This window comes from Azolla caroliniana, unplaced genomic scaffold, assembly GCF_043228905.1.
Source record: "Azolla caroliniana isolate FFs.n. ecotype wild unplaced genomic scaffold, voAzoCaro1.0.p SCAF_16, whole genome shotgun sequence".
NCBI lineage: Eukaryota > Viridiplantae > Streptophyta > Polypodiopsida > Salviniales > Salviniaceae > Azolla > Azolla caroliniana.
The window spans coordinates 6,382,790-6,408,823 of NW_028230451.1; the positions used below are offsets into that span (position 1 = coordinate 6,382,790).

Genomic DNA, 26,034 nt, shown 5'->3' on the forward strand with positions numbered 1-26,034 from the left:
CATAACGCAAAATAAATGTATATGTCTGGTAATGTTCAACTCATCACCAAATCCAAGATATGATGTCATATTTGTTTCGATATTGATGTTAACATCAACATGTGTAAGGAAGTAACGCCCACTCAAAACTCATATGGGTAGCACCCATTCAAAGCTCATGGAGGTTCACCAAAGTTAATTAGAATATGGTCCGAAGATGGCTTGGACATATAAAACTCCACGCAATATATTATTAAGTGTCATAAAGATCATTCCCATACCCTCAAATGACATAATCATCGGTGTTATATGCACAATGCTTTTGTATTTGATGATAGGCATACAATCAAAACATATCTATAAAGTTGACGGGAGTACTAATGTGGAAAATTACTTTATTGGGGTAAGTAGAAATTCCTTTCTTGGTAGAGTGTTTGTCTTGACAACTAGTGATTCAACATGTCCCACTACCCTTGTAGTGGTGAGTACCATAGTCAATTGTGGTACTCACCACATTTTATATGTCTTGAGATGAGCGACCATGGATTGATGCAACATCTTATTAACAAAGAAGGATTGGTGCATGGGAAACTTAGATTAAGGCATCATGGTGGCATTGCTCAATGGGCACATTGCTACTAAAGCTAGATAGTTTGTCCCTACAAAACGAGTTAGTAAGATCTTGACAAGAAGCTTTGTTGTATTTTGAATGAGCATTACAAAATAGTCAACGATAATTCATTACACAAGGAATTGCTTGTTTCTTTTCAATTGTTACATTGGTAAGGCAAGGAAACTTTGAGATCTCAATTCAGTTGTTAAAGTGGCCAACGTGGTTGATCCGGAATCTTAAACGTTATTAGAGTCTAATAGTAAATATTCTATAACTCATCTTAATTTTTGACCTTCATTTTAACCTAAAACTTAAGCATCTAGTTTTAAGTGCTTAAGCTTTGCACTTTGTAAGAGCATGGTCAGCTAGATCTCTCATTTAATAATAGAGGTGTTGAAGCACGTGGCAGTTGGTGCCCAACAAGTTTCGAGAGAATTCATTATCATATACAGAACAAAAAAAGAGCATCAACTTTTGACTTGTAAAACCACCAATTACAAGAAAATATATTGTAGATTCCATTGTTTTGTTGGATACATTTGCGCTTGATGGTAGTTCACTTTATTTGAGGCAATAATGTTTATTAATACAAGACTTCCAAATGTTTCATCTTACACAAGAAGAGTGTTAACAAGTGCCTTCAATGCCTTTCTCTTGGGGCTTACTGAAGAAGCTTAGAGATGTTGACACCAGTGTTATTCCACTATATTTTGGTCATAATCATTCAGGAAGATGGTGCAATGCAAAAAAATATTGTTAGTAAAAATGTGGATTAAGAAGAGACAGTCAACGAATCGACCGAGCATTATTGAGCTCCGTTTTCGGTGCCATAAACATGACCCATCTTGGTCCTTTTTGTTTCTAGATACCTTTTATTTTCTTTGGTTACAGCAGATATAAGGGGAACACGCCCTATCACGGCCAGACCATAACCTTTCAAACCCATATACTTCGCTGGATTGTTGGTCATTAATCTCATGGTCTTAACTCCAATATCTTGCAGCATCTGACGAAAAATCAAACACTACCCATAAGAGAAGCGCTCACATGGACCCAACTATATACATACATACACATACATACGTACGTACGTACAAACATACATACATACATTCATACATACATACACACACACACATACATACATACATACATACACTTCGTTTTGTAATGCCTTTCTTATATTACCCATGAAAACTGACAAAATTTTGAACAGACAGACATACAGGGGTATCAAGTTTCTTATTACCTGTGCACCTATGCCATATTCACGAGAGTCAACTGGCAATCCAAGCTCAATATTGGCCTCGACGGTATCACGCCCGTCATCTTGGAGATTGTAAGCCCTCAGCTTGTGGCCTAACCCAATGCCCCTACCCTCATGGCCACGGAGATACACAACGACACCCCGCCCTGCTTTCTCTATCTTTTGCATCGAGTCGATGAGTTGATTTCCACAATCACACCTTGAAGACCCAAAAATGTCTCCTGTGAGGCATTCTGAGTGAACCCGCACTAGTACATTATGACCATCTCCAACATCACCCTGCACATACATTAAGCTTTCATGAGTTCATGATATTTAAGCAGAGATTTAAACAAGAGAATTAGATGTTCAAATGCTTTTGTGGATTTTCACTTCATATTGAGGTTTCCCATTAGTTACTACTAAAAATTAAGTATAAGGATCCTCTCACTAAACAACGTTTATATATTCTTTGAGTGCTTATAAGTAGCATATTGTCCGTTAGGCAATCTATATCTATTAAGGTTCTTTTGGAATGACTTTCAATGCAAGTTGAGATTTCCCAATAATAGTGGAAGTTATTAGTGAAAACTGACAGTCATTGTATGATTGTCTAACACTACATGGCCATCCACTAGATGATTTTCAGATATTCTTTGAGTGCTTCTAGGCAACATGTCCACTAGGCATTTTGTGCGCGTTTCCGTTTTTTGGGGGGGTTTCATCTTGTACTGAAATTTCTCACTAGTAGTTTCAGTTATTACTAGAAACAAATGCAGAAACATTCTCACAATCCGTGTAGGATTAAATAAGGTTACATATAGCACAACCTTCCACTACAACTATCAGATATTACAAACACAAAAGGAACATCAAATAGTGTTACCTTCACCATTGCAATGTGTTCAATGCCATCCAACTTGGATGTGTAGCTATAGGCAGTGAAGGTTCCCCATTTCGTAGGTAAACGTGCCACACCTGTTCGTTCTACTAGCATTTCTCGTCTACGTCTATATCTGTACATAGTCAAGGATAAAGATATTTGAAATTACACTAACAATGGCAATCTTAGTTTAATTATTCCGTCATATACACCTCCATAATCAAGCAAGAAAGCAGACCTCATTATTGATATTCCATCTCTACTACTAATTAATCAAAATACTAATCGAAGTTCAGTCTTATTGTAAATACAACGCAATCCTAGATGAATCATTCAACTAGGGACACCCCCACAAACAAGCAAGAAAGCAAGCTGGTTATTGATATTCCATACATCTCTCTACTAGTAATTACACAATAGCAATAAATTTTCAGTCTTAATGACAATACACAGCAATTGTAGTTGAAATATTAAACCATGGACCCTCATAGTCAAGCAAAAAAACAATCCTAGTTATTGAAATTCCGTCTCTGTACTCGTAATTACACAATACTAAGAGTAGTTCAATTTCAAGGACAGCACACAGTAATCACAGTTGAATCATTCAACCATGAACAGCCCCATAGTGGAGCAAGAAAGAAATCCTCATTATCAATAGAGCGTCTTGTCTCTTTACTAGTAATCTCCCCAACAACCAAAGATGGGACAGCATTTTAAGATGTAATCTCTCATTTGGTCTCATAAGTTAGTTTGGCCTCTTAAAAGATGTTACTACATTTTTCTTTTTTTCTACTGGTAAGGATGCACTCTCGGCTGTTACCTACAGCGTTCAGAAGAATATCAACAGCAAAAGCCAACCGACATCCACCATTCTGAAAACAAGATTGAAGGCAGTGCATAAAAATTTCTACTTATTTAATCTAAACACACATCAATCAAATCAAAACATCAAAAACCATAACTACCCAAAGGACATTCTTACATCTGCTATAAATCAAATAGAAACATCAGATGGCCCTAGAGAAACCCCCTACTATTACAAGCACCTTATTAAATCTGCTATCGATATAATCAGCAAATTGTGTTCTGCAGCAAACTTCCGTAGCCAAGGTAAGCGTGCCATTGAACCATCACGTACATCAACTATTTCAGATAGTATTCCTACTGGCGGCAATCCAGCCATGACTGCTAAATCCAAAGCTGCTTCTGTATGCCCTGCCCTCTTCAGAACACCACCCTCTCTATATCTTAGAGGGAAGATGTGGCCAGGCCTTCGAAAATCATCTGGCTTTGAATCAGGGGAAGAGAGCGCAAGAATTGTAGCTGCCCGATCTGAAGCTGAAACTCCTGTGGTAACCCCAAATTTTCCATCCTGGTGAATAACAATTTCCAAAGTGGATATTTAGCATCCCAAACACACAGCATAAGACTAGCATACACTAATGAAAAAACACAAAGTTATTAGGTTCCGATTCACATGTAGTATACTTACCACAGAAACTGTGAATGCAGTACTCAGAGCTTCTTCATTATCTTTGTCATTCACCATCAAAGGTAGCCTTAACCGATCTAGATCATCTCCTTTCATAGAGACACAAATTATCCCTGTACTATGTTGAGTGAGGAAGGCAAGCGCATTGGGATTGGCCATAGATCCAGCCATTATCAGATCACCCTCATTTTCTCTATCTTCATCATCAACAACAACTACAAACTGTACACAAATAAAAACATTTTTCAAAATCTACTATAAAGACCTCTCTCTCTCCCCCCCCTCCTTTTCAAAACTAGAATTTGGGCTCTTTATCTTATTGTATTATCTTCTATGAATGTTTCAACTTCTAGTTGTGTTACTAGGATTTGAGCTCTTTATCTTATTGTATTATCTCCTATTAATTATCAATAAAAGAAATACCAAAAGAGGTATCAATCTTTGGCTCTAATAAGGTATCAAATACTTTGAAAAGGGACAATCCAGCCTCTTGAGTGCGAATACAAAATTTCTACAAGGGTCATAACGAGAACAAAACTTCTCCAGTGGCGAAATAAGCAAATTTGGTGGTCCAATTGGATTTATTTTATCAGTCTCTAGAAGTTTTTTAGGTCCATTTAACTTATCAAACCTTGATAAAACCAGTTTTTTATTTTAACAAAACGCTGCATGGCCTATGGATGAATAGTTTGGATTATCAACTTATTCCAGCACATGAAACGGATAGAAATGCACTCCTACCATTTGAATATAAGCCTTGATTTGCCCACTTTTTGCCATGACTAAGTCAAAGAGAAATAAGAGGTATCTGTGGACACTAGATACAGAAAGAACTTGGTTCCATCGAAAAATCAGCTAAGCAACATGATGTGGCCAGGTATGAGTCTCTTCTTACATGTATCCCCAAATGGTTTCATTATTCATGCCAAGTATATATACACGGCTCACATGCCCTTTCCACAGTTTAGAGAAATGCACAAGTGATGACGATGCTATGTAGGAGCAACTTCAGAAGCTGTACCAAAATGTTAAAGCCTTCATCTTGACAGCCCTCTTACCAATCCTTCATCATCCATGTAAAAAATATAATCTCCTCTATTGACAATATCTCCTGCTGCAGCTGGATAAATCATCATTATAGGTTGCCTACTAGGACTAAGATTGTTGCAGTTATACATCTCCTTTTTTTCACAACATTTTGGACATTGATTAAATCGTATAATAGATTCATCTCATGTGCTGGCAGTGCCTCCCGGAATGGGTAGACATTAATTTCTTTCAGTATCTCTCTAATTCTACAATTATAACACAGATATCTTGATTGATATCTATCATAGAAAGTTAGGCGAGCCAATGACAATTAGTCTATTATTCATCGCGTTGATCACAAATAAAATGACTCTCACAATATATCCATAACAAGTTAGGCAAGAAAAATGCAAACCAGATACTTGTAAACATGTTAATTATAAGCATTCAAAAGAAAAGAACCATAAATAATGAACATATTTTTTATGAAGCTTATTAATCTTACATTACTTATACAGTTAGTAAATAATCTATTCGGTCCAGAATAAGAAGTCAGAGAAACATGCCTTGCCATCACGAATATCCCTCAGGGCATCTTCAATTGAAGCAAAACCAGCAGATGGGCAATCAATATCTTTCATGTCATCTTCACTAGGGAATGCAGAATCTAGTTGTAGTAAATTGGCAGTTATGCCATCAATGGGAGACTGTACTTCACTAACTGTAGCTGCAAATTCTCTGGACACACAGCTTTGGAAATTATCATAGCCAGAGTTGGAAGCATTGCTCTTGCTGCTGGCAAAAGCACCATCTCCAAATCCTGATATACAGCTTAATTGAGGATGAATACGATTCTGATTCTTCTTCGAAATTAGAAAGCTATTAGTATCCACCCTGTAAGACCAAGAAAAACTTAGTATCCATCCATGAGATTTCTCATCTAGAAATATAGAATCATAAGAAAATATGCATCTTAAAAGCAGTGTAGAAATTGGATAGCGAGAATGATAGAGAAATATGAAAGGTAGTATATGCATATCCTTATAAAGCCATCATATTTTATTTCAGATTCTCAAAATGCGGAATACAAAACATTAACAATGGGAAAACATTACTTGATGCAATATTTCATTTGAGAAGATTTAAATTGCAAAATTTCCACTATAACTTTGAAAAGAAAAGCAATGAATGTCTACCATTTAGATATAAACCTGAAGAGGACAATGAAAATATTCAATACCCATAAAACATGATAAGTCTCTTTAACTATGCAAATTCTTGAATCATAAAGTAGATGCAACAAAAGCATCTAATGCTAACAAACTGACCACCCTTTGCAAACAAGCACACAAGACTGTATAAGTACAATCTGTACAACAATCAATATACAAAAACTCTTTTTGTACAAACCAATTATTCTTCATGACCAATTGTATTGCAGCAGATGCAATTAATTGCACATACTAGAACATTATAGCAAATAAACTTGGAGGTAAAAAGCACAATGGCATTGTCCTCTATCATTTCAGGAAGTGTACGATTTACTCCATCAGATCTAGGAATGTTTTTTTGAGAAGAATGCTAATGATTCCATATCATTTAGAAAACCATAAACTTACCAATTAGTCCTTTCAGGTTTAGATATGTATGCATATTGTGTCGTTGTTTTATGTTTTAAAATAATGACACAATAGGTGTGGAAGTGTGGGGTTTAAGTACTTGACATAATGACTTAGGCCATGTTTATAACTAGGAGTGGTGCTTTTTTACATGGGCACAAAAGAAGATGAAGATGGGATACGTAAAGAAGAAAAAGCAAAAGTTAAGTATACATGAGACATCATGACAAAAATAAAGGAAGGTATATGAAGCTCCTCCCGTGTCAAAAATAGGGAACTGCTTGGTCCATATAAGTAGTGGTTGCTTAGTTCATTGGCTGTTTTCTGTGTTCAAGGTGTCTTTGGACCCATTTTGTTGTAAACCAATTGTCTTATGGGCCAATTTTGGTCTTAGAAGACATTAATATTTCTTTCTTTCTTTCTCGATAAGGCGAATCTAGAAAATTTTATTTCCCTCACATCGGAGCTGTATTGGGGGGAGATTGAAACTCTGCAAAGTTTGGCAGCTGTTAAAGAAGAAATCTCGGTTTTTTGGCGGTTCCTAGGTCAATTGGTGTTGGAATCACTGCCCACGGCGACCCCTATACTCTCCTCACCAGTCTTTCATCACATATATGTACACACATTGCAAAATTTGGCTCACTTTGAGAAAAAAACAAAAGGATATCAAATTCCCATGCTCTGAAATGGAGAAATGAGAATAGAAAACATGTAGGGAGAAAAGGAAGAAGCAAAAAAAGGAGGACCTTACACACCTGAATCTGATGATGGTGGGAGATGGTATTGGTGCCGAGCACAGGGCTGCTGTGAAATGAGACAGAACCGAATCCATCAAGAATTAAAACCCCTCTTCTCTCTTTTCTCTGCTCTTCTCTTCTCTTCTCTTTTCTTAATCTCTCTCTCTCTCTCTCTCTCTCTCTCTCTCTCTCTCTCTCTCTCTTTTCTTTTCTCTGATCTCTGCTCTGTTCTGATCTGACAATGGCTCTGGCTCTTTGAATGTGGCGTGTGTGCGTTTTGGGGGCGGCTAATACGAAAGAGAGAATACAAAATACAGAGAAGACCCCCAAAAGAAGAAGAAGAAGAAAAAGAAGACAATATAAATCAGAAGAGAAGGCCAATTCAAAAAGCACCTATGCTTTATTATACTGTATACATACTATACATTACATACATACATACATACATACATACATACACATACACATACACATACACATATATATGTATAATATCATACCATCCATCAGTCGAGAGACTGAACCCGATGAACCGACCAAGCAATCGAACGTGAGGAATCACACATGTGTGTGCGTGTGTGAACACAAGCACAGGTGCTTTTTTACACACGATACTGCAACAACTCGAGAGACTCGTGCTCTCCTCTACCACCTCGATCCACCAGCTGTCGTCAACGCCATTCGTCACCTACAAAAAAAAACCTCGTCCGAGATTGTACCAAGTTGCCTCTAAAGTAAGCGAGCGACTCTGTGTGTGTGTGTGTGTGTGTGTGTGTGAACCATAATATGAACCATGTGTACCGTACGTGCATTCGCATTCAAGTATGTATGTTCCGATCATTCGAGTATGTATGGTGCACACCCTCAAAGTATGGTAATTTAATACCATGCTTCTGTATTCGTTATTTACCATAAGATAAAACTTTTTTTTTAAGGTATAAAAAGTGAGAAAAAACGATTTAAAAAACATCCACCCAAAAACAAATTTTTAAAAATGAGTATGTTTTCACAACATACGCATTTGTTTGCAAACATATGAAAACAATTGTTTGAGTAGAATAATGTGAATATTATGTTCTATGCTTACACCTATACATTCTTGTTTAGTAGGCAAATGCATTTCGTGTTCGTGGCCCATCTCCAAGATAATAATAAAAATAACGTCCACAACATTTCTGTATGAACGAATGGATTCGCCACAATCATGATTTCCCTCGTTGGTAGATATTAGAAATACACACACACTTTCTCTCTCCCCCCCTCTGTTTGGTAAAACATGTACAATTATATTGATAAATGTGTGAAAAAAAACTATTCTCTTTCTCTCATGAAAACGCACGCGCCCCACGCCATTATGTTGGTAAATGTGTGTGAAAAACTACTTTCTTTTTTTTCTTTGGTAAGAAATACTACTCACTCAAATGTTTGTTTACTTTTAAACATGAGAATACAAAAGGACCCTATTATCCTTACTACAATAGTAAGTATCTTATGACAAGGTAAACTTCCTAAGGTGTTACAATAGTAATTGACATAAATGCAACTACTACAAGGACCAAGGTGCTTGCAATATTGGTGGCAAATTTTGTCAAAGCAATTTTCCTTCAATTATCCTAGTGATCTATTGTTATACTCCATGGAGACCATAAAAGAATGAACCTATTTCTCACTCCAATTGTACAACATCCCCAACACCCAAGGTAGTTAAAAAAAACAACCACATATGACAAAGAGGTAAATTTCAACTTCCACTGAAAGGGTGACAAAATCATCCATGGTTCATGATACTCAATGTCAAAACATAACAAGCCAATTTGCCTTAGCAAATAGACATGTAAGGAATATATGATTGTTATCCTCTTTATTCAATGTACAAAAAAAACATGCCAATGATTTAAATCCATCTCCAAAGGCAACAAGATCACCATTACCCACGAAAGAAACACTTTCACACATGATGGAAGAGGAGAAATGTCATCCTACATCCAAAAGCCGATCTCGCCATTATATACAATGATTAATATGCCATGCATGCGAACCTCTCCCTCTCAAGTCTATACCAACCAGCCTTTAAAGCTCTTACTCATGTTGTACATGCTATGTAGGTATGGATTTCATTCATGTAAACCATTTCCCATGTTCATTCCACCACATGCATTAATATCATGATCATGGAGCTTTAGGAAACATAGAACTTTTCTTTTCTTTGGTATGAGTAATATGAATTCACTCATGTGTGTAATCATGATTTGTCTCTTTGCCCACTTTCGGCCTCTAGTCAATGTTAAACATAGTGTCTCTCCATGTCTATATTACACATGTGCATGTGTTAAATTTTGGAGAAACCTAACGGGGAAACGTGTTAAAAGTTATGGTCAATTATGAAATTCTATATACATCGTAAGCACTTTAGTGAGCAATCAAATGTCAAAATGAGTATGTATTGTTGTTCTCTTTCACTTGTGCCTCCCTTCTTTATAATTGAAGATGTATGCATAAGGCTTACGAAATTGGCCTCTAAAACTAGAGATCTTTGATGTATAAAGGCTAAAATACTCAAATGGACAAAAAAGGAAGCACATGCAATGAAGATGTAAATCATGCAAACAATTAATGGATTATCACGGTTGTCTCGCCTATGGCAAAACTATTTTGATGGGAAAAGAAGCACGTGCATGGAGAAAGTCATATATTTAATCATGCATTGCAACATGGCATTGTCCTATTATTGGAGTACAAATTAGATCAAGCCTTTAGATAAAGGTGGATGTGTAAGCTCATGGACAAGTTGGATTTTGAAAACACCATAGCACCATCAATCAACGGGTCAACCTTTGCATATTAATGAAAGAATATCATTTGAGAGAGATGAGCTTTCTATTTTTTATTTGTATACTTCAAGAAAGCTTTTGATATGGTACCTTGTGAGCATCATTATAGGCATGTGGAAGAACTCATGGTGCGGAGTGAATATATGATTGCAATTCTTCAATCTATAATAAGCCTATATATATATTGTATATGGGGATGGAATTTCAATTTTTTTTCAACTGCACTATTTGTGTTAAACAAGGATGCCCACTCTCACCGACTCTACTTGATCTATTCACCCCTATTGTAAAGGAAGAATGTATTGATGAAGTTGTCATGGAGAATGTGGTCATATTGTTTTTTGTATAATATAAATCATGTGGTGTTTTTTTCAATTGCACTATTTGTGTTAAACAAGGAAGCCCACTCTCACCAACTCTACTTCACCTATTCACCCAGATTGTAAAGGAAGAATGTATCGAGCACGTTGTCATATTGTTTTTTGTACAATACAAATCATGTGGTGTTTATTGTAAATACTTTAGGAGATACACAAAATCTTACGAGGAAATTAGAAGAGTTTTGTATGCATAATGAGTTTAGTTTTAATAGCTCTAAAACAAAGATTCTGAAGAGCCAAAATAAGGATGACCCATGCATTATATACCATAATGAGCGACTTAAAACAGTCGAAAACTTTAAATACCTTGTACTTCAAGTTCCCTCAAATCATAGATGGAATGAATGGCCATTGATCGCTTAGAAGCGAGAAAGAAAGCATATAGGAAAAATGTCAAGGTTCACATTGTCGTGATGTGGCATATGTGCATGAATTCAAGTTTACGGTAGGTTAAGGGTTTGGTCAAAGACATAATTGAAGGGCATGTGACAAGATCAAATTTATACTAGAAGTTGAAGTTAGCTCATATGGTAAGAGTAAACCACTGGAAAAATAAGGTCAACCTACGAAAGAGCAATGAAAGAAAATTTTGAGCTAATATGTGAAAGTGATGAAAATAAAGCAATCATTGGCATCGCAATGAATATTTTCTAGTGTTGGGCACCAATGCTAAGATAAGGATAATTGAATGGTAACAAAAAAAACAATTATGAAGGGAAATTTTGAGTTAATATTTGAAAGCGATGACAGTGAAGCAATCATTGACATGATAATTGTTGCGGAATCAAAAATAGTTAACCAAAATAAAGCTATTAAGTAAAAGCAAGATGCATACGAGAAACAAAGACACCAGAAATTTAATGAGGTTCGGCTAATTTTACTTACGCACTCAGACTCTATCAAGATTAATATTTCTCAAAGAAATATGACAAAAGAAGAAGCAACAATACCAAACTATTAAAGATGAGTTTGGAAAATATGATCCCTAAACTTAGGATAGGGGAGTTGAATTTATAATACAAGACTTTCCCTCTCCTTCCCACTCCTTTCAATGTATGGGAAAAAAAGGAGCAAGCATCCACAATAATGAACATTTTCTAGTTTTTTGGGAGTGCGCATTGGTCAAAAAGTCTTAGACTAGGTTTTTGAGAACTTTTGTGATTGCAAGGTGGTTGGGCTTTGTTACATGGGGAAATGTGGTCTACAGCTCATTCCATAATTCAATTTCTTCTTATGAGGTAGATTCTAATCATTCTTTCTGAATTAACAAAATGGATGCTTGGATTCTTGCAGTATTTCTGGGATAGATTGGCTCCAATAGTTATATGGTCTATATGGAATCCATGATGTCGTGATGTGGCGGGATCGAAGGTAGGAAAGTGACTAAAAAGAGGACAAGGAATGGAGTGAAAGCGTGTGTGAAAAAGTATGAGAGAGAATGTGTAACGCATGAGAAAAGGGAAGCCACAAGTGTAAATATGTTAATATAAATGTAAAGAATCGATGGTGATTCTTGTGTAGCGGAAGAGATGTGTGTTATGTGTATGTGTGAGAGGAATTAGAGGAGAGATGAGAGAACACAAGATAGATAGAAAAAGGAATACTCAAGAAGAAGATGATGTATATTTCACAAGTAGAATGGATATACAAAATTGTAGCATTACAAGGAATCACAACCGACTTAGTATGAAGTATGAGGAGGGTGCTTTATACAGAGTCACCCTCTCTCTTCATTAACTTTACAACAACCACTCTCTCTCTTGAGGAATGTGAAGATTCATAGTCATGGGGAATATGTAACTCATTAGTTATGTGTCATAGAATATGATTCTATGACACATAGTTAATGTGTAGAGAGTAGTGGTGTGACTCTTAACCTTTGACTAATCACGGATTCTCAAAAGGTGTGTTCACACGTTGCACTATATTGAGCTTGATTCTCAACACGCCCCCTCAAGGTCAACTTGGGTCGGTTCCTTTTGATTGATGTCCGCTTCGACTGGTATCCGGTTCAAACGATCTCCGGTTTCCGCTTCGGCTCGTACTTGTTTGGACGGTATATGGTTCTCGCATGTACTCCCCCTCAAGCTTGGCAAGTCAGGAATCGTCAATCCAAGGTCTGACATGAATAATGGGAGTCTGATCCTTGATGGGGACACCCAGATCCTTCTAAATCCTCTAGAGCCATACGGCTTCACATGCAGCTACGACTGTGCCCCTGTATTCGGCCTCCGTACTCGAAAGTGCGACAATAGGCTGCTTCTTACTACTCCAAGATATTTCTCCGCTACCGAGCGAGAAGACAAATCCGAAGGTTGATCGTCGATCGATTTTGTAGCCTGCCCAGTCCGCATATGTGTACCCTTCGAGTCGTATTGGTGTGGCTGATGCGTAGTGAACACCGTAATCCATTGTGCTGCTCATGTATCGTAATACTCGCTTAGCGTAATCGAAATGGATATCTCGCAGAGTTTGCATGAATTGGCTAAGGAGTCCAACTGGATAGCTAAGGTCAGGTTGAGTGATCGTGCGATAGATGAGGCTCCTGATCAGTTGACGATATTGGGTCGGCTCACATTCTTCTGTGCCGGAGTCAGCATCCAATTTAAGGTTTCGATCGAGAGGGGCTGCGACAAATTTACACTGAATCATCCCAAACTTGTATAACAAGTTGAGGATGTAGTGTCGTTGGGAGATCATAATGCCGGTCGGAGTCTGTATTACCTCGATGCCTAGGAAGTAATGAAGCTCCTTCATGTCTGTCATCTCGAATTTGTTGGAGAGGAGGGTCTTTACCTTGTTGATGTTGACTAGACTTTCACCTCCAATGACCAAATCATCCACGTATAGGATGATGATAATTAGGCTTCTAGGGTTGTGTCGTACATAGAGGGAGTTGTCGGATTTCGACATTCGAAAGCCGATTTGATGAAGATATTGCGTAATCTTTGAATGCCAAGCATGCGGTGCTTGCTTGAGGCCATAGAGAGGCTTCTTGAGTTGGCATACGACTTTTGGATAAATGCGCGATTCGAAGCCGGGTGGTTGTACCATGTACACCTCATCTAATTCGCCTTGAAGAAAGGTGTTCTTGACGTCCATTTGGTGGAGGTGCCACCCTTTTGCCGTTGCAAGTGCGATCACGGTTCGCACCGTCGTCATCTTTGCCACCGGGGCAAAGGTCGCTTCATAGTCGACTCCATGTGTTTGTGCGTATCCTTTTGCTACGAGTCGAGCTTTGTAATGGTTTACGGAGCTGTCAACATTATACTAGATCTATCTGCAACCAATTGCCTTCTTGTGCGGTGTGTGGGGAACAAGATCCCATGTCTCGTTCTTGGAGAGTGCTTGCATCTCCTCATTCGTCGCTTAAACCCATCTAGGGTCCGTCGTAGCTTTAGAAAACGTTTTTGGCTCCCGTACTGTCGCTACCTTCATAATAAAAGCGTAATGGTATGCCATATAATCGTTGTAGCCGAATCAGCTTACGGGGTTCTTTTCATGGGTGGATCGACGGAGCTTCTCGTTTGTGGATACTACAACTTTCTCAAGGCCTTCGAACTCACTATCGAAGGAGTGAGTCGATTAGTTGCCGTTGAAGTGATCGTCTTCATACTTCGGCATTTTCGCCTTCCCTTTGTCCATCTTCGGACTCGGTCGATATGTGCTTTGATCGCTCGGGGGCTCTTGTGGCCCACTAAGCCTTGTCGTAATTGGGCTTTCTTCGAACATGCGCGTGAGTCGATCTTTGACTTCTATCTCTATTTCGACGGAATCTGGGTCGAGCGGAATCGAAGTCAAAGTTGTCTCTGGTGCGTACCAGGATGTGGACTCGTCGAAAATGACGTCTCGACTTACTCGAGATTTTCGAGTTGAGGGGTTGTAGCACTTGTACCCCTTTTGCTCTAGTGAGTATGCTACAAGGATACATTTCTCGGACTTCGGGTCGAGCTTTTGACGCTTCTCGTCGGGGATGTGCACGTATGCAATGGAGTTGAATATCCGAACATGTGATAGGTTCGGCTTCTTTTCGAAAAACTTCTCGTGCGGACTAAGTTCGTGCACACCGATTCATGAGGTATACGACCGTGTTAGCCGCTTCTGCCTAGTACGACTTCGGCACGTGCTTTTCGTTCATCATGGCCTGTGCTACTTCGAGGATGTGCCGATTCTTTCGTTTGGCCACTCTGTTTTGTTGTGACGTATGTCGACACAATGTCAGGAATAGTACTAAACATAGAGAGGATTAGTACTAAATAGAGAGAGAATTAGTACTAGAGAAGGGAAGTACTATTAGTACTAAGGGGACGGGACTGCGTAAGACTCCCGAGAGAGGAAGAGAGAAGAGTAGAGAGAGAGATAGCGAGGACGAGAGAGAGAGAGAGATGATGATAACAGATTATATCTTGTAAGAAGAGTAAGTACAAAAGGGCTATGAGGCTAAAGACTGGCGTTGAACCAATTTGGTTCAACATAATGCCTAGTGCCCTCTTTTATAGTGTTCTCAAGAGTAATCCTGAAGCTTCTAGAATGTTCTAGAGAAATATGGAATATACATTAATTTCCTATAATAAAATGTAAATGAAAATAATATCCTATGTATTACAATAGATGATATAATGGTCAAGAACTCGACCCATATAACCTAAGGTCATGGGTTTGAGTCTTGCCATATCATGACACTATCCCCCCTTTAAAACGACGAGTGTCACGAGTCGTTTTGGATGGAGGACCCGGTTTGTGTGGATATTGACGATGGAAGTCTTCAAGAAGCGCACAAGCATTGGTCACATTCTCGATCGGTTCCCAAGTACGTTCGCTGGGACTATAGCCTAGCCAATCGACTAGATAGTAGAGCTTGTTGCGAACAATCTTGGAATCAAGGATGGCGGTAACCTTGTACTCTGGTCCATCTTCAAGCTCGATAGAGGGTGGAGGTTGTATAATACGTCCTGGGATGGTGCTCTCGTGATAGGGTTCGAGGAGAAAACTATGAAACACCGGATGTATCCGAAGTTGAGGAGGTAGATCGAGAAGAAAAGCGACATCATTAATCTTTCCGATAATATGGAAAGGACCTAATCGCCGATAATCCAACTTCTCACATGGGCGAGTAGTCTTGATGTGTCGTCGTAACAACCACACACGATCTCCAATGTTAAAACTAGATGGAAGTCGATGACGATCCGCGTAGACCTTGTGTGTTTGTTGAGCTTGCTGGAGATGAGTAGATAAATCTGCTTGTATCTTGCATAACTGCTCCAAACGATCCCCCGCGCAAGGATTTGTGGACACCTCTGGGGTTTCAAGTACACTCCACCGAGGGTGACATCCCGTATAAGCATAAAATGGCGTAACTTTAGTCGATGCGTGGATAGAGTTATTATAGGCGAAGTGGAGTATATCTGCCCAATTATCTTGATGATAGCTGAGAAAGCACCGCAGATACTGCTCCAACGTTTGATTTGTTCGTTCAGCTTGGTCGTCGGTTTGTGGGTGGTAGCCGGAGGAGAGGTTACAAGTGACCTTGAGCATTTTAAAAAGGTGCTTCCAGAATTTTGACACGAACTGGGGTCCACGGTCGCTGACGATACTATCGGGAAGTCCATGATGCCGACATACTTCACGCATGACAATTTCGGCGGTGTCTTCACTGGAGATTTCCTTAGTACATGGCAAGAAATGAGCCATCTTCGTATATCGATCTACCACTGTTAGAATCACATTGAACCCCTTAGAGACTGGAAGATCTGTGATGAAGTCTAGAGCAATGGATTGTCACGGCTTGCTTGGAATTGGTAATGGTTCTAATAAACCATATGGATGATGCCTTGGCATTTTCGCTCTGCAGCATGTATCACAAGTCCGAACAAAATTGTCGACAAATTGTCGCATACGGAGCCACCAAAATGATCGTTGTACTAAATCTAATGTTTTAGTACTACCAAAATGCCCAACTGTATATGTGTCAGGACAGTTTTGTACTACTCGAAGGCGGCAAGAACCATTAGGAACATACAAAAGTTCTTTAAAGAAGAGTAATCCATCATGGTATTTGAATTGCCGATAGTCCATACCTGGTGGTTGCAACTGTGAACACGACGCTCGAGAGGGGATCAATTTGTGCTAGTATAGCTTGGGCGAAAGCATCTGTCTTCAGGTCCGCACGTATGATATTGATAACGTGGGAATCCATGGGCATGCCAAAAACCTGTGTTGCTTGCAGTCGTGCCGGTCCCAAGTTTACTTGCTTTTGGTTATCGAAAGCTGGCTCGCCGGGACGCGGTGTTAGATACGAACGCCGTGATAATGCATCTGCCTTCCCTTGGTGCTTCTCCGGATGATATGTAATTTTGAAGTCGAAACGCGTGAGGAAGTGGGCCCACCAAGCTTGACGTCGATTTAACACATGAGCATCCTGAAAGTAGGCAAGGTTTTTATGGTCACTGAATACAGTGACTTGATGAGAGGATCCCTCTAAAAAATGCCTCCATTGCATAAACGAGTCCACTATTGCCAATAGCTCCTTATCATGGATTTCATAGTTGATTTCGGCGACATCAAACTTGCGTGAGTGAAAAGCCACAGGATGTAGCTTCTCATAATTACCTCGTTGTGACAGAATGCTCCCCAATGCGAAATCCGATGCGTCAACTTCGATAATGAATGGTTTTTCCGGATTGACATGAGCTAGAATTGGAGCCGATGTAAATGCTTTTTTAAGACTCTTGAAATCCATATCTGCTTCTTCAGAACAAACGAACGATTGTCCCTTCCTGGTAAGCTGTGTGAGAGGCAGAACGAGCTTTGAGTAATCTTGTATAAACTTCCGGTAAAAATTGGCAAAGCCTAAAAAGCATTGCACATCCCGCACCGAGTGCAGAGTCTACCATTCTACCACCGTCTTGACCTTAGCTGGGTCCATGGAGATGCCTTCTGATGAAATGACATAGCCAAGAAATTCCACCTGGTTGCACCCGAAACTACATTTTTCTAGCTTTGCGTAAAGACCATGTTCTCGAAGTCGTTTTAGTACTAACAGTACATGAGAATCATGCTCTTCTTCGGTCTTTGAATAAACCAATAGATCATCAAAGTAGATGATCAAACACACATCCAAGAGATCTCAGAATATATCATTTGCCATGTGTTGGAAGATTGTTGGCACATTAGTGAGGCCGAACGACATGACCGTATACTCGAAGTGCCCATATCTAGTGCGGAACGCGGTCTTCCATTCATCTCCTGGTCGGATCCGTACGAGGTTATAGGCCCCCCATAAGTCAATCTTTGTGAAGAACCTAGCACCATTGATCCGTTCTAAAAGACTTGAGATAAGGGGAAGTGCATACCTATTGTGGATTGTAACTTTATTCAAGCCACGGTAATCTACCACTAGACGAAGTGAGCCATCCTTTTTCTTGACGAAGAAAATGGGTGCGCCGGTTGGAGATTTCGAATGTCGAATGAATCCATTCTCCAAATTCTCCTCGATATAGGCTCGAAGGACTTCTAGCTCGGTTGGTGACAAATTGTAGATCGGTCCCCATGGTGGCTCTTTCCCCGGTTGTAAATCGATGGGGCAATCATATGGTCGATGGTGAGGAAGCGTATTGGCTCGTACTTTATCAAATACATCGGCATAATGATGATACTTCTTTGGAAGCTGAACGGTGGACTCCTCTTTAATGGTGTCGAAGGGTTTTAGTGATATTGCGAAGAGAAACATTTCTTCCTTGCGTCCTTCTTCCCGCAACTGATGTAGTGAAATGGTGGCAATCTTCTGAGTAGATCCTCGGGTTTGTCGACACTGGATTTCTCTTGTTCTCCAATCTATGTCTGGGTTATGTAACTCGAACCATGGTAATCCCAAAACGATGGGATGTTCTGGGATACTGATAATGTTAAATGATACTACACATGCTAAGTTATCTAGGACAATATTAACGGGTTCTAACTCTTCTATGATATTTCCGGAAGCAATGGGACGTCCATCAATGACGACTACAGAGGCTGGACACGGGAGTTTTCTAAGAGATATCTGATGAGCTTGGGCAAAATTCCTGTCCATAAAGCAAGAATTAGCTCCCGGAGTCTAGAAGTGCTAAGACGTGTACTGGAGGGGTACTTTTAGTACTAACTATTACTTGGACTACGAACACATTGCAAACTTGCTTAGAGGGAATGGAACCATTAATGGGTTGCATAGATCTAGGGTTGTCCAACCAAACGGCTCCTATTTTGGCTGGACTTAGTCGTTTAACTCTTCTTCTAACTGACTAAGGACATCAAATTTGTTCGCTAGATCTAGGCCATTAGTACTATTAGTACTATCAGATATCCCTATTGTAATAGGCTTGGGTTTAGTACAATTAGAACTAGCAACTATTTGGTTTACCTGTCTTCTTGGCCTATGGGGACAATTTATTGCAATGTGTCCTGGTCCACCGCAGTAGAGACATAGTCGATTTGTTCGACGTTGTTGCTTTTCTTCTTCGGATAATGGCCCTCGACGACGTGTAGTGTCAATCTCCATTGGAGTATTCACTGGAGGCGCATTATAGTACTCCCTCGGTAAAGGTTTTGCTACCATTGAGGCGTAGGTGGGCTCTGATCTTGCCCTCGGCATCTGTAGCTGTTGTTCCGAACGTCGCTCAAAGAGGCGGTTGTCACATCTCACCGCACGACTAATTGCTTCTGTTAAGGACTTTGGCTCTTCAAGGAAGGTCAAGAGTAAATCCTTGACATCGTTGCGTAAACCATAACGAAATTGCTCCATCAACGCTTGATCATCCCAAGGGATGTCAGCGGCGAGTAGGTGGAAATCTACAGCGTATGCAGAGGCTGGACGGTCTCCTTGGCGTAATCGCCGGATTTTGTTGATTGCGGTCCTTATGTTGTCAGTATCTCCAAAGCATGCTTTAAACTCACCTATAAACTCTTCAAAGTTGTTGAGTAATGGAGACTCCTTTTCCAACAGTGGAGCGAACCATGCCAACGCTGAGCCACTTAACAACGTCCCTACTAAACCCACTCGTGATGCATCGCTAGGATATCGGGAAGGATGCATTTTAATAACTAATCGTACCTGATTAAGGAACCCTCTAAACTGCGATTGTGTTCCATCGAACTTCGTGGGAAAGCCAATCTTGGGTTCCTTATGAATCCCTTGTGTTCCGGGGCCTTGTTGTTGCATCGCTACGATGGTTACTTCAAGTTGTTGCACGCGTAATGCAAGTTCCCCATGTTGTTGTGTTTGCTGCTTTTCTAAGGAGATTTGTTGAAGATCCCCCAACAACCGTTGATTTTCTTGTTCCAAAGCAAGGAACTTCTCTTTCAAGCATTGAAACTCTGAGAAAATAGATTGATATTCCTGAGCACTAATCGTGGCCATGGGATGAAAAGAAAAGAGGGATAAGAGATTAGTATGAAGGGAGAGAGACAGAAGGAGAAATTGGTTCAAACTATCAGGAATAGTACTAAACAGAGAGAGGATTAGTACTAAACAGAGAGAGAATTACTACTAGAGAAGGGAAGTACTATTAGTACTAAGGGGACGGGACTGCGTAAGACTCCTGAGAGAGGAAGAGAGAAGAGTAGAGAGAGAGATAGAGAGGACGAGAGAGAGAGAGAGAGAGAGAGAGAGAGAGAGAGAGAGAGAGAGAGATGATGATAACATATTATATCTTATAAGAAGAGTAAGTACAAAAGGGCTATGAGGCTAAAGACTGGTGTTGAACATAATGCCTAGTGCCCTCTTTTATAGTGTTCTCAGGAGTAATCCTGAAGCTTCTAGAATGTTCTAGAGAAATCTGGAATATACATTAATTTCCTATAATAAAATGTAAATGAAAATAATATCTTACGTATTACAATAGATGATATAATGGTCAAGAGCTCGACCCATATAACCTAAGGTCATGGGTTCGAGTCTTGCCATATCATGACACACAAAAACTCTCGCCGAATTCCTTCTTTCCGTAGATACGCTGTAAACTCATCCGAGAAATATTCCTTGCCTCCATCCGATCGAAGACATCATACATGTCGGCCCGGCTTTCTCGACTTCATTCTTGAATTTTTGGAAGTGTCTGAACACTTCGCTCTTTTGCCGCATCGGGTAGATCCAAGTGTGCCTAGAGAAGTCGTCGATGAAGGTCACGTAGTATCGGCATCCGCCGAATGTCGCCGTCTGAGCCAGACCCCATACATCAGAATGAATTACGTCGAGTACGCCTTTACTCACGTTCCGCTCCTTCGGAAATGGGTGCCGATGTTGCTTGCCGAATTGGCAAGCGGCACACACGCCTTCAATCTCTTTCTCCGTGAATGTCGGGAGCCTGATGACGACTCCTTTCGATTGCATTGCTTTAAGCTTTTGAAGGTTGATATGGCCAATCCGCTTGTGCCATAACTCTAGGTCAGACTCGGCTTTCGTGCCTTTTGCGAACATGGCCGATTTCATTTCGTGCGAGTCGAGAATGAACATTTGGCCCTCTCTTCGTCCGCGCGCGATGAGTCAGCCCTCTTTTTCGATGAAGCAACTGCCTTGATTAAATCGAACTTGCATTCCTTGCTCTACAATTTGGCCGAAGGAGACCAAATTCTTTGTGATAGTTGGTACATGCAAGACATTTTTAATGTAAGTTTGCATACCTTCTTCTCCGAACGGAACATTGCCGATGTGCCGAATCGGGTGCATAGAGTCGTCTCCGGTTTCGACATAGCCAGGTCGGTCCGGCTCTCGAAGTTCTTAGAACCATTCTTGATGCGACGTCATATGGTTCAAGGCACCGGAATCGACGAACCATACGTCTTCCGAACCGGAGGCATTAGTAGAAGTAGAGGCCGACATAGAATTCGCTCTATGTCTCATCACGAACATTCCGTCGCGATCGTCATAGCCGGAGTTGATGGCGTAGTTGGTGAGTTGTCGGCTAGTGGAAGCCGACTCGCGTATCTCCAGTGTGGTTTAGAAAATCCACTAAGCCCACCCGACTCCGTGATTGTGTGTTCGAGATGCCGACGACAAAATCCGGCTATCAGCTACCATAGTGTCGCTACGTAGCACGTGTACGTGATCGAAGGAAAGTGAATGGCTTATTGGTTAGGGTTATTCAATGTGTGTAGAAGGTGTAGAGTTTGATGCTCGCTTAGAGCGACTACATTAAAATATATTCCTTTTTCTTTACTTTTATATGGCGAAAGGGACATTTGCATTTAATGCAAATGAGGAGGCTCCTTTTCTATAAAAAGGGGGGAGGGCTTCTTTTGGGTCCTTCGTTCTTCGTTTTTGGGGTGGTCTTCCTTGACATTTTTGGGAGCTCGAGAGTGTTCATCTTCGTCTTCTTCAGTTTTCCTTTTTTCTTAAACTTTCCTTTGTGAGGTTTTGACACTTCAGAGGAGGAAGTTTTCACTCTTGTCGTTCGTCTTCTTTGGTTTTCTTTCATTCTTCGACTCTTCTTTGTGTCACTCTCGTCGCTCATCTTCTTTGGTTTTGTTTTATTCTTCGACTCTTCTTTGTGTAGGTTACGACACTTCAGAGGAGGGAGTCTTCACTCTCGTCGTTAGTCTTCTTTGGGTTTCTTTTATTCTTCGACTCTTCTTTGTCTAGTATGTCAGAGGAGGGAGTCTTCACCCTCATTGTTCGTCTTCTTTGGTTTTCTTTTATTCTTCAACTTTTCTTTGTGTAGGGTTTGACACTTCAAAGGAGGGAGTCTTCACTCTCGTCATTCGTCTTCTTTGGGTTTCTTTTATTCTTCGAGTCTTCTTTGTCTAGGTTTCAACATTTCAGAGGAGGGATTCTTCACTCTCGTTGTTCGTCTTCTTTGGGTTTCTTTTCTTCTTCAACCCTTCTTTGTTTCTTTTAGGTTTTCAATGTTCAAATGGAGGAGCTCCCCACACTCGGTGTTCATCGTGGTTCTCAATATTTTCAAGCTCGTTTCGTCAAGGCAAGAAGGAGGTGGTAAGTGACCACATCAGTTGTTTGTAGGGAGGACAGAGTGGCACAAAAACTCTACCCCGATTTGTTAGGAAACAGGTCCCTCCGGATGGGAAGTGAGAAGAACAGTGTTGATGAGAAACTCCGTTGAGGCCGAAACCGGATGAGGAATACCCGAAAACGGAAGACCCAGTGAGAACCGGATGACAAGTACCCGTCAAGCGCCGGATGATGCAGGCCCGGTGAGGAGTGCTCACCGGATGAAGAGACATATTTGTAAATATGTTTCTAAGAGTCCATCGTGGCTATATTTGTAAATAGCCGAAAAGTCATATTAGTATAAATATGACTTAGGGCAAACTTTTGAGTTGTGTTGTTGTCATTCTTGTTGGTGCAAGAAGAGAGAGCGTAACAGTGTACAGAGAGAGAGAGAGAGAGAGAGAGAGAGAGAGAGAGAGAAAGAGGTTGTTGCCTCTGTTGTAACCGTCGCCTATGGCGAAGATCGTGAGCACGAGGTTGTTGCCTCCGTGAGCTCACTGTTGTACATTGTGATATAGTGATAGTTTGCAGCCTGTGGGTTGCCGTGGTTTTTCCCTAGTTTGGGTTTTCCACGTAAACATCCTGTGTACTCTTCTCTCCTTTTTGTCGTGCATTCTTTCCCCGTTTTTCTGTGTATGATTCTAAGCTCGGTTGTGGCCGAGCATTGCGCATAGGGAGCGTGAGTTCCAGACAAAGTGGTATCAGAGCGAAGCGACACAGAAAAATGGAAGAATCGTTGGGAGGCATGTTCAAGCTCACCGGCTCCAACTATTCCGTGTGGAAGTCGAAGATGAGGGACATGCTCGTGGTTAAAGATCTTTGGTTGCCGGTTCAGTTCGGGGACAAGAGACCGAACAAAATCGACGCCACAATATGGGAGGTGATGCACATGAAGACAACGACGTACATACGGTGCTTCATCGACATGAGCCTATACAACAACTTCAATGAAGAGAGCAAGGCTCATGAGCTCTGGGAGAAGATCGACATTATGTTTCAGAACAAAAATATTGTTAACTAGGTTTCGGTATTCTGGAAGCTAGTAAGACTCCGGTACCAAGATGACTCCAGCATGGCGGAGCACATGAATGCCTTCCAGGGGCTGATACACCATGCAACATCATTGGAAGTACCTCTTGCCGACGAGGTACTAGCGCTACTCCTGCTCGGTTCCCTCTCGGATAGCTGGGAGACGTTGGTTGTCACTTTGGACAATGCCGGGCCGGAAGGGAAACGGTTATCCCTAGCAAGAGTGAAGTCTATTACCCGTTCCTTTGGGTGAACACCTTCGATAGATCTGCGTCTATCGGTCTTCAAGGGCGTGGTACGTGAAGGCTCGTAATAGAGGCGTCGAGAGAGATACAGGGCTTAGAGAGAAAACACTAGCGAGGTCTTGATAGACGTGGCGGCGTGAAATTCATAGGTATGGATCAAAGCACAGACTCATGCAGCAAAAATAGGCACAAATAAGATATATTACTATGGTAGAAAAGATTACAGAACACGGCCTATGGCTGGTGACCTTACGAGTTTATCTAATCTCGAATGACTAAGCTAGTGCTTCCGCCTATAGTTTTCTTCTCTCCCCTTCTGAGGTACTGCTCCTCGTTTAAATAACCTTTCCCCTAATACACCGCCGAGCCGTCGGTGGCCCGTGATACTCGGACTGGACGTTTGCTAATTTCCTAATTTTACATTTCTGTCCCCTAGACAACACCTGGCACGCCTGTGGGACAGGACCTTGTCCGTTGGACCCACGACTTACAAAATACTAACAATATTACAAAAAATTGCATTTGAGGCGTGATCCTCGTTTCATTCCTCCTTTAAGATGTCGAGGATGCTTTCGGGGTCCGGGGTGGTGGCAGGGTGGTCTAGTTGGATTGTCGGTGCGGGGGGTGAAGTTTGGTCCGGGGGTGGCATAACTTCTCAGACGTCCGCCTCAGGTGCAGCCGATTCTTCTGGTGGGGGTGTGGGTTCGTGGGCGTTGACCTCTACTTCGACAGGCTCTGGTACCGTATGGGCGTCCATGGAATGTATGTTGGCCGGGGCAAGTTCCTCCTGTGCCGTGTCCGTGATCTCCTTGCTGGGAGATTCTTCTTTCTGCTCTGTGGCCGTTGGAGGGCTGGTGGGGATGGCTGCGAGGCGTTCTCGTTCGAAGGCTTCGGCTTCCATGCGAAACAACATCTGACCGTCATTGAAGTCCTCCATTATTTGGTCGATTGCCGCGGTGTGAGATTTTGCCAAGGACTAGTAATCCTCGGTTAAATCTGCACGCAGGTTTTGTATGCTGCCTTCGTCCATTTTGTAGAAGCCGCGGCCCTCCTTCCGTCGGTTCTCGGCGTCGGCGCGTAAAATATGCAATTCGGCAGCTTGGGCTGCCCATTCGTCTCCTGCGCGACTTAATGTTTCCTCGACCTTTTTGGTAAGGTGTTGGCGCTGTTTCTCGATCAATATTCTGATGCGTGTCTCATCCATGCCGGGCTGTGCTCGGATGGCTGCTAATTCCTGTTTTAAGCCGTCGACCTCGGCCTGAATCTTCTGTGTTCTGAGCTCATAGATGGCCTGAGTGTTCTTTGCATCCGCGGTTACGAGCTGGAGAGCCTGCTCATAACGCTTGGTGAGTTCTTCGGTGGCCTGCTCCCGTTCTTTCTTACACGTGGCCCGGATATGTTCCCGTTTGACGATTCTCTCTTCTTGTAGGGCGAAGTAGGAATCCGATAAGGCGTCTTTTTGCTCCGAAAGTAGCTTGCATTTGATGAAAAACTCGTCAGCCATCTCTTTAAGGGTCGTACGTTGACTCGGCAGCTCGGCATTCTCCGCGTTCATCCTCTCCTCCCGTTGGCGATTTCTTTCCTCCTGCCGCTGGTTCCAGTCTTTTGCATTGTCGAGCGCGGCCTGTAGGTCTAGAACCTCCTTCTCTTTCTTCACCATTATGGCTGCGTATTCCTCCAGCTTGCTTTTGAGTTCGGCTTCCTTGCCCGCGGCTTGCGCTTGTACCCAGCCTAGTGCTTCGTTCTGCTCGTGTATCCTTTGGTCGGCTTGGGCTCTTATCTCGGCCATCTGCTTGGAAGCTTCTTCTTTTAGGCGAGCCATCGCCTCTTGATGTCGTTGTTCGTGTCTCTCAGTTCGCCGTTCTTCTTCTTTAAGCTCTGCACGCTAAACCCGGAGCGGGGGTTCTGTCTGGGTTGCCACCTCCTTGGGTGCACGAGGTGGTGGTATCTCGGTCTTCTCCGTGGGCGTGG

At 41.3% G+C, this 26,034-nt stretch overlaps 1 protein-coding gene across 1 annotated transcript; it reads right to left on the reverse strand.

Annotated features, from left to right (window-relative positions):
• Positions 1-1,039: 1,039 nt before the first annotated feature.
• Positions 1,040-7,775, reverse strand: LOC147853837 (bifunctional riboflavin biosynthesis protein RIBA 1, chloroplastic-like). Its single transcript, XM_087332073.1, has 7 exons — positions 7,617-7,775; positions 5,809-6,136; positions 4,214-4,435; positions 3,768-4,093; positions 2,725-2,854; positions 1,842-2,138; positions 1,040-1,598 (listed from the first exon to the last, which is right to left on the reverse strand). Exons 1-7 carry the CDS (start codon positions 7,691-7,693, stop codon positions 1,398-1,400), a joined length of 1,581 nt encoding a protein of 526 aa, XP_087188199.1. The 5' UTR covers positions 7,694-7,775; the 3' UTR covers positions 1,040-1,397.
• Between the last annotated feature and the right edge of the window lie 18,259 nt (positions 7,776-26,034).